This window comes from Bombyx mandarina, chromosome 23, assembly GCF_030267445.1.
Source record: "Bombyx mandarina strain Sakado chromosome 23, ASM3026744v2".
Classification (NCBI taxonomy): Eukaryota; Metazoa; Arthropoda; class Insecta; order Lepidoptera; family Bombycidae; genus Bombyx; species Bombyx mandarina.
Window position 1 is genome coordinate 19613189 of NC_143229.1, and position 10077 is coordinate 19623265.

The 10077-nt window shown below is 39.2% G+C and overlaps 1 protein-coding gene across 1 annotated transcript; it reads right to left on the bottom strand.

The window, feature by feature from the left end:
- Positions 1-7809: 7809 nt before the first annotated feature.
- Positions 7810-10026, bottom strand: LOC114243967 (uncharacterized). Its single transcript, XM_028175636.2, has one exon. The coding sequence runs from the start codon at positions 9849-9851 to the stop codon at positions 8094-8096; it is 1758 nt and encodes a 585-aa protein (XP_028031437.2). The 5' UTR covers positions 9852-10026; the 3' UTR covers positions 7810-8093.
- Between the last annotated feature and the right edge of the window lie 51 nt (positions 10027-10077).

The window sequence follows — 10077 nt, forward strand, 5'->3', positions numbered from 1 at the left end:
GATGGAACACTATGCAAACAGATTAAAAGGTCTTAGTCGGGATTGTGGCTACACTAATGACTTCCTGGAACGACAATTACGTGACCGCTTTGCCACTGGATTGAATCATCCAGATTTAGAAACCGACTTGAAACAAAAATGGCCTGATTTAGTTCAAATGGTAGACGGAATACCAAGAGAAATAACCTTTCAACAAATTTTTACAATCTCTCAATCAAGAGAACAGGCAGAACAAGACACACCACGAACAAGTATTAAAAAAATAAATAGGAGCAAAACCAAAACCGTACCATTACATCAAAATACAACACGAAAATTAAATCCAATGCATTGTTTACGCTGTGGAAAGAAAGAATGGCACAGCCTATCACAGTGTTCAGCCAAGGACCATATTTGTAAAGAATGTAACACGAAAGCACACTTTGAGAGTTGTTGCATTAAGTCTGGACGGGCATACATCAGCTATTCAGAAGGGAGCCGAAAATCAATTAAAAAAATAACAAGACCTCATAAGTCCTCAACATCATCATTATCATTTATCAGTAATAACGAGGAAGAAAGCGATGATGAGGTTATCTGCAGCGTCTTGGGTACACGTAAGAGAGAATGCAAACAAATCGATGTACGGATCAATGACATACCTTGCACTATGGATTGGGACCCCGGCTCTGCGTATTCAATAATAAACACGACATTGTGGAAAAAATTAGGATCACCATCTTTACAACCCGCCCCGAAACTTAAGGCCTACGGCAACACAAACTTAAAAACAAAGGGAATTACAAAAGTGACAATCGAAGTCGACGGACTGCAAAAACTTCTACCTGTGGTCGTAATGAAAAATGCCAAACCAATGTTATTTGGTTTACATTGGAGTGAAGTTTTTGAAATGGAATTTCCAAAACCAGTATACTCCATCAAAACATCAATACCGATTACTCTTATACAAATACTGGATAAACATTCACAACTCTTTGATGGAAAACTAGGAAAAGTTAACAATTATTACGTAAACATACATGTTAAACCAGAAGCTGAACCGATCCACCTTCCTGCACGGCCTATAAAATTCAGCATGAAAAAGAATATAGAAAGGGAGATAGATCGTCTGATCTCAGAAGGGATAGTGGAAAAAGTAGATCCTAATATTACACCTATTGAATGGGCTACACCCACAGTTAACATTCTGAAATCTACAGGGGATGTTAGGATATGTGGAGACTACAGAACTACACTTAATCCAGTACTTATTAAACATCTACATCCAGTTCCAATTTTCGATCAACTACGCCAAAATGTCGCAAACGGTAAATTATTTTCAAAAATAGACCTTAAAGACGCATACTTACAATTTGAAATAGCACCGGATTCGAAAAAGTACTTGACGTTGTCAACACATAAAGGGTATTTCCAATACAATAGAATGCCTTTTGGAATATCGACTGCTCCTTCAATTTTCCAACATTTTCTGGATCAACTGCTAGGCGATATCACCAATGTAGCTGTACATTTTGACGACATAGCTATAGCAGGGAAAGATCTTTCAGAACATTTACAAACTTTATCTATTGTATTCGATCGCTTACAAAACGCTGGCCTAAAAGTTAATTTAAAGAAATGTAATTTCTTACAGAATCAGATTGAATACCTAGGTCACATAATAGATAAACATGGCATCCACCCAACCAAATCCAAAATTGATGCCATAACTAACGCCACAGCACCTAGTAATGCAAAAGAACTACGATCATTTTTAGGACTAGTTAACTTTTACGAACGGTTTGTACCACATCTTCACGGGATTTGTTCGGATCTTCATGATCTAACTAGTAAAAAAAATAGATGGCGTTGGACTGATCACGAAAACAGAATATTTGAAGATACAAAGAAATGCATAACGTCTTCACGACCATTAATTGCATTTGACGAGAAACGTCCCCTTTATTTAGCATGTGACGCTTCCGAAAAGGGATTGGGTGCAGTATTATTCCACAAGGACTCGAACATAGAACAACCAATTGCTTTTGCTTCAAGGAAACTACGACCAGCGGAAATGAAATATTCCGTTATTGATCGTGAAGCTTTAGCAATAGTATTTGGTATAAAAAAATTTGATCAGTACTTGAGAGGAACGAAATTTAATCTAGTTACGGACCATAAGCCTCTTATACATATTATGGGTGCACGCCGCAACCTTCCTAAACTAGCCAATAACCGATTGGTAAGATGGGCTCTAGTAGTGGGAAGTTATCAATATGACATTTACTACAGGAAAGGTGAAAATAACACATTAGCTGATTGCCTTTCCAGATTACCAAACCCTGAAACGGAACCCTCCGAGATAGAAGGGCTTGTACATAAAATAGAACTACGTCTTTTGAGCACTCGAATGACTGACCTTAACCTATCAGAACAGTTACTTATGAAAACAACTGCAAAGGATCATATACTCACAAAAGTTTGTCAAAATTTAAAAACCGGCTGGAGGGAATCAGAATACATTCCAGAAATGAAACCATTCTACAGAAACCGGGCTGAATTATCTGTTGAGAATAAGATACTTATGAGGCAAGGACGCATCGTTATACCTACAGCACTCCGAAAAGCCATTCTTACATACCTTCATCGAGGACATCCTGGCATTTCTGCTATGAAAGCACTTTCACGTTACTATGTTTGGTGGCCTAACCTTGACGAAGACATAGAATTATTTGTCAAGAAATGTACCAGATGCCAACAGAACCGCTCTTGTAATCCTGAACTTCCTGTATTTTCCTGGTCCATACCAGAAGAAGTATGGGAGAGAATCCATATCGACTTTGCTGGACCGTTCGAAGGATCGTATTGGTTGGTATTGTGCGACGCTCTCTCCAAATGGGTGGAAATACGACCGATGAAACACATCAACACCAGATCACTTTGTCTTACATTAGATAACATATTTTGTACATTTGGCTTACCAAAAATGATTATATCCGATAATGGACCTCAATTTACATCTTATGAATTTAAAGAATATTGCACAAAACAGTCTATTTTACATGTCACATCATCTCCATATCATCCTCGGACAAATGGGCTGGCAGAACGTTTAGTCAGAACATTCAAAAATAGAATGGCATCGGTAGACAACACAAATCTCGAGCGCCGACTATTAGAATTTTTGTTTACATACAGAAACACTCCGCACTCGTCCACTGGTAAATCTCCAGCTGAGATGATGTTTGGAAGACAATTGAATTGCATACTTTCCAACATTCGGCCAGACAAAAGAAGATTAATGCAGTATTTACAAGTAAAAGAAAATATTCGTACCACATCACCGAGTTACCGACCAAGTGACCAAGTATATATTAAAAGACGCAATGATAAAATATGGGAACCAGCGGTAATTACATCCCGAAAACATAAATATTCATATATTGTTTCAACACCAGGAGGACTAGAAAAACGAAGACATGCTGATCACATCAGGCCACGTGAGTCCTCCACCTCAGAAACCCCGAGGAATGAAAGGGCGCATTCTTCTATGCTGCCGGCGACTGCTTCTCCAGACATTGGAATGGAAACAACAATTAACGAAAGGCTATCTAAAAACAAGAATTCGGCAGCAGTACCATTACCTACACCGCAGTCGCCTACAAATGTACAAATTTCTCCAAATTCACCTTCACAGCATTCGCAGTTATACTCCTCACCTGCTCCGGTCTCCACTCCTGGGCCATTTGCTCCGCGTCGAAGTAATCGACGTATACAGGCACCCCGCCGTCTGATCAACGAGATGTAGATGGGGAGGAATGTTGTAACCTTCTTTTCTATATTCCATTATTTTGAAATATACTTCGAACACATTGTCATTTTTGCCACCTATCATTATTATATTTTATGCTATGTCTTGAAAACATTGTTTTATTATAAGTATCATTTAAAAACTTTTCAAAGGTACATACAGGAAAAGTAGCTAGAATTTTTAGCGAAAAACACTTTTGAACAGAACTTCTGAAAACCGGATAGAACACAACGTTGTTTTAATCATTATTTAAAACTACATTCGTCACCAATCTTTGATTAATCGAATACCTACCTTTAAAAAATCGGTTGACATTTTCAATTTCCTGTTCCCGTGCAGTGTTTCACTTGATACTGATTACCTACCTAAAAATTCCTTCCTGTATTATTAATACGAACAATAATAAGAAATACAATTCACCACGAACTCTGTTTGATCGTGTTTGAAGATAAACCGTGGCGTCTTAAGAGGGACCATCACGATAAACGACAAATTTTAATGTCGATCTATTAAATCCCTAGCCTGTATAGACTAATGCTTATCCAAAACCTTACTCATCATAAATCCTCTTACAATGATTTCCTTGGAACATATCAGTCTCAGTTCGAGTCAGATATTCATAACATTTTACTGGTGGTAGGACCTCTTGTGAGTCCGCGCCGGTAGGTACCACCGCCCTGCCTATTTCTGCCGTGAAGCAGTAATGCGTTTCGGTTTGAAGGGTGAAGTAGCTGTTGTAACTATACTTGAGACCTTAGAACTTATATATCAAGGTGGGTGGCGCATTTACGTTGTAGATGTCTATGGGCTTCAGTAACCACTTAACACCAGGTGGGCTGTGAGCTCGTCCACCCACATAAGCAATAAAACAATAAAAAAAGTGGGTGGTTACCAATTTTCTTTTTAAATAATTTGTAGCGTCGAATAAAACCTTTTTAAAAAGAGTTCGGCCCTCTCACTATTGAAGCTAATTTAATAATCGCATACGTACATGATAGTGCCACTGGCACCGTGAATGTAGATTACCTATACAACAACCTAGAATTAGATTCAATTAGTAAGTATCTGAAGAGGGCATCGGAACGCTACTTCGAAAAAGCGCCAATATACGAAATGTGGCCGTCGCACCAAGCACTTCACTTCGTATCCTCCCGAACCATTATCGTTGCTTTTAGGCACTTCAAGAGCATCGATCACCGTTCTAGTCGAACCCGTCGAATGCAATGAAGGGTTCGTCGTGCAGCTTAACCCTCAGACACAGCTCACTAAGTTTCTCGCCGGATCTTCTCAGTGGGTCGCAATACCGATCTGGTGGTAGATTTAGCGAACAACTGCTTAAGCTAGGGCAGATGTTAGCAAGGTGTTTAAGTCCGAGCCCCGTGAGCTCGCCTACACGGTAGTTTAAGCTAGCATAACCCATCGAGGCTACTAGCAATAGGTAGGCAAAAAAACTATATTCACTGAGATTCTTGTTGTATCTCCTCAGTAGCCCATCGATGCTACTGGCCGATAAAGGGACAAATAAGTTCGTCCATTTTAACTGCACATATATATTCTTGATTGCTTAGGTGGGTGCACGAGCTCATGGCACACCTGACATTAAGTTGTTACCGGAGCCCATAGACACCTAGATACAACTTAGATGCATCTTACACATCTTGAGATATGAGTTCTAAGGTCTCAGTATAGTTACAATGGCTACCCCGCCCTTCAAGCCGAAACGCATTACTGCTTCACGGCAAAAATAGGCACGTCATAAACATTGTTGTCTTTTTTATTACAATATCAAATTACGAATAAATATCCTGGTTTCGGGGAAATAAAACAACGCAATAAATATTAAAAGTATAAGTTTGTGTTTTTAATTTACGATAAAATTCATTTAATTCAAAAAAGTTGTTCACCATTTATGGTCCAACCACCTACCTAAGATTGCAGGTTATATATAATCTTACTCTATGGATTTGCGACAATCGATCAACAATTTTAATACGATGTATATGGTCTTTTCGCCTTAAAAGTGTACAATTTTCAAAAATAGTCGAAATTGAGTTAATATGCGGAATCATTTGGTATCACCAGTATTTTTCTGACAAATACTGTCCAAAGAGCGTAGTTTAGTTTACCTATGTTTTGACTACTATTAACAAAATTAATACATAATTTTATCTTACTTTATAAGAGAGATAATGTAACTAGTAAAAAATAACAAATAAATGTTGCAAAAATGATTAATATTAAAAAATATCACACATTAAACCTTTAAAACACTCTCCTGTAAAGTTAGTAAGTTTATACAGTTTACAGATTATAGATTATACAGTTTTAATGCGAGAAGACGATATTTGTTTTAAACTTAATATGTACGAATTTGACTTAAATACCGACCTCCCGAGATTTATATCTGCCATATTGAATGCTTTCATGTACGTAATTCCGACCGTATCAATAGGCTGTGAGAACCATTTAAGATTATCCCCAAAAGAATCTCAACTCTTGGCACATTGTATATAAAAAAAATTCATAATCCATTATTTTCAAAAGAAATGACCAAATTCGGTCTAGCATTATAAATAAAAATAGGTACCATCTTAATGCTACTAGCTTTTGCTCTGCCAGCATTCCGCAGTATATTGTGGTGTTTGGTTGGTTTTAGGTAACCACTATAAATCAGGTAGACTGCCTAACTAACCTTTTATAAAGTTCTCTCTGTTGTCAAGTTTAATATGCTTTTTTTTTATTGCCCTTGTAGGCAGACGAGCATACGGCCCACCTGATGGTGAGTGGTTACCGTCGCCCATGGACTTCAGCAATGCCAGGTCCGTCACGTCACAGCCGGAGTCCCGCAAGGCTCCGCCCTCTCCCCGTTACTATTTAGTTTGTATATCAATGATATACCCCGGTCTCCGGAGACCCATCTGGCGCTCTTCGCCGATGACACCGCCATCTACTACTCGTGTAGGAAGAAGGCGTTGCTTCATCGACGACTTCAGACCGCAGCTACCACCATGGGACAGTGGTTCCGGAAGTGGCGCATCGACATCAACCCCACGAAAAGCACAGCGGTGCTCTTCAAAAGGGGTCGCCCTCCGAACACCACGCTGAGCATCCCCCTCCCGACTAGGCGCGTCAATACCCCCGCCCCCGCCGTTCGCCCGATCACGATGTTCGACCAGCCCATACCGTGGGCCCCGAAGGTCAAATATTTAGGCGTCACCCTCGACAGTAGGATGACATTCCGCCCCCACATCAAGACGGTACGCGACCGTGCCGCCTTCATTCTAGGACGTCTCTACCCGATGATATGTAGGAGAAGTAAAATGTCCCTTAGAAATAAGGTGACACTCTACAAAACTTGCATACGCCCCGTCATGACCTATGCAAGTGTAGTGTTCGCTCACGCGGCCCGCTTACACCTAAAATCATTTCAAATTATTCAATCCCGTTTTTGCAGGATAGCCGTCGGAGCCCCGTGGTTCGTCAGGAATGTCGACCTCCATGACGACCTGGACTTAGAGTCCATCAGTAAGTATCTGCAGTCGGCGTCCATGCGCCACTTCGATAAAGCGGCACGACACGAGAACCCTCTCATCGTGGCCGCCGGTAACTACATTCCCGATCCTGCGGACAGAATGGAAAGCAGTCGACGTCGCCCAAAACACGTCATCTCGGATCCTCCCGATCCACTAACGGTGCTTTTAGGTACTTCAAGCACCGGTCACCGTTCTCGTCGAACCCGTCGCTTGCGACGAAGGGCTCGACGAGTAAATTAACTCTCAGACACAGCCCACTGAGTTTCTCGCCGGATCTTCTCAGTGAGTCGCGTTTCCGATCCGGTGGTAGATTCTGCGAAGCACGGCTCTTGCTAGGGTTCGTGTTAGCAACATCGTCAGGTTTGAGCCCCGTGAGCTCACCTACTAAAGTTAGGGTTACGCTGACATAGCCTCTCAAGGCTATCAGCTTAGGTAGGAAAAAAAAAAAAAAAAAAAATGCCATGGGCAGAGCCAAGCCGCTGCCTACCTAATTATATTTACATTATAATATTCATACCAAGATTTTGGCACTGATTCTGTAAGCTACCTACCTTCCTACCTAGCTCCTACCCAGATAAATAGAGCAACAAGTTGGGTAGGAAACGAGGAAAGAATGATAAGTGTAATATAAATAAATAAACATTGATTGTGTAAGTTTAACAATTAATTAACACTTATTACCTTCTGCCAAATTTTAAATACAGACTACTATGCCATATAGAGGAAATAGCAGGAAATCAGGTGGCAGGAGGTAAAGAAGGAAACGGTTTTTATATCACATCCAACGGCTTGATAGGGCTTAGATGAAAATCTTCTATGAACGGATCGAATTGGTATCTATATCTTGAGTTCAGAGATCGACTGTACATTTCTGCTATCAGGGCCTTCCTATTATACATCTTCTTGATTCTATTTACAGCTTGCATCTTTCTCACTTTACCGATCTCACTGACCGGAGCTTCAATGTATAGATAGCGCAACGTCTGACATTTTTCTACTAAAACACTGGGTTCGGCCACATCACTGATCTTTGTTTCAATGTCTTCTATAATATACACCTTTTCAAGTGATATGCATTCGCTTAATGTTACATACAAAGCTTTAAAATCAATGTTCTTGCCTAGTATCCGGAAGTTCTTTAGACTTTTGCTTTCGGACAATGATTTCGACTTGATTACGGCGGAAGCAAAAATTGATTTGCATTCTAAATTAAAAGTTACAAGATTCGTGCACGAACTAAATAAGACATCAAAGAATGGTGTTGCATACCGCATCGATCCAGTCAAGCTAAAGTATGTTAGCTTTTTCAAGTATTCATAGGTGGGTTCCAGAAGCACTCCGTAACCGAAGCAAGCGTCAAAAAACACACTGACTCTGAGCTCTTTCTTGTCTTCGAATATATCATCGTAATTTAAATTTATGGTCGGAGCTATGATCTTCCGTTTCAAACCTGCTTTTTTAGGTCTCTCTGTCTCTAATTTAGAACCATCGGGCTCGATATAGTACCAGTCAATGGTCTTTCTTCTGACTTTATCATTGATGAATGATGGGAAATATTCTTGTAGTTGCTTAAACAGCTTTTGGAATAACGCTTCATTAAAAACGTTCTTTTCTTTCTCCCAGAATATCATTGACATGTTCCCATTTAGCGGAGTCTGCGGATCCTCGAAGAAGTCTTTGGCAGCTATATTAAAGTATCTCTCAAAGAATCCTCTTATCAATTCTGACCCATATATGTTATAATAACGTACTCTTGTCATTGTTATTATGCAATATTCATATTTTGTTAAATCTATTTTAGACAGGAGATGCTGCTGTACAGTTGTACCGTAGTATGAATTCAGGTCCTTCCAATTTAAGATAGTTATAAATAAAACTCGACATGGAACCATCATCATTGGCTCCTTGTAACTGTAATTGCTGACATCTGTCGTGCAAACATAATCGCATTCAGATATAGTATACTTCAGCGATTGTAACTTGGTTTTATTCAAAACGTGTATTGAAAAATTGCTGTACATTAAATTGATCGATGATCCAACAAAATGTATGTTTTCAAATTTTGCCAATAAATTCTGGCATGCTTCAATGAATTCTGGTGTCATTCTCGTCATGCCTAGTTTCCCAAATATATAGTTGATGGCGATATTCTTAACAGTAGGGCACAGGGGATGAATATCAAGTAAATCACAGATGCTTATATCAGTGTATGTTACATCTAAAGTCTGTAGACTTTTTAAATGGCGTACGGCCTGTATGAGTTTAGTTTTCGTTAAATCATGCATTCCGCTAAGCGACAGGTCTTTTAGACTATAAGCGACTGACTTAAAAAAATCAGTTTTCAAAGAATCTGCCGTCGAGAGTATGTTCAGAGAAAACTTTAAGTTTTTTACGACTCCTTGCGTTATTATTTCCCTTAGAGGTTTACATGTGTTGTATATATTATAAACGGTCGGCGTGTCTAAATATTTTATGATTAATATTATCATTTCGGCAGGTAAATTTAATAACGCCGGACTTTCTTCCATTTTGACTTTAGTAGGATTTGAACAGCGTTAATACGAGATCAACAGATTTTTTAGTAGATTACGGGTTGTTATAATCACACGAACACTCTATATTGTTAGTAATTCAATTGGAAAACATATTAAAATTAATTAATTTTCAGTTTACTGTGCGATCAATAACAAACACAATAACATGACAAATGACATTAGGGAATTATCACATTTGTTTGTTGATTCGCTCATTTGA

Bases quoted from the DNA above. Each gene is read 5' to 3' on its own strand.
- LOC114243967 (XM_028175636.2), bottom strand. From the start codon at position 9,851: ATGGAAGAAAGTCCGGCGTTATTAAATTTACCTGCCGAAATGATAATA.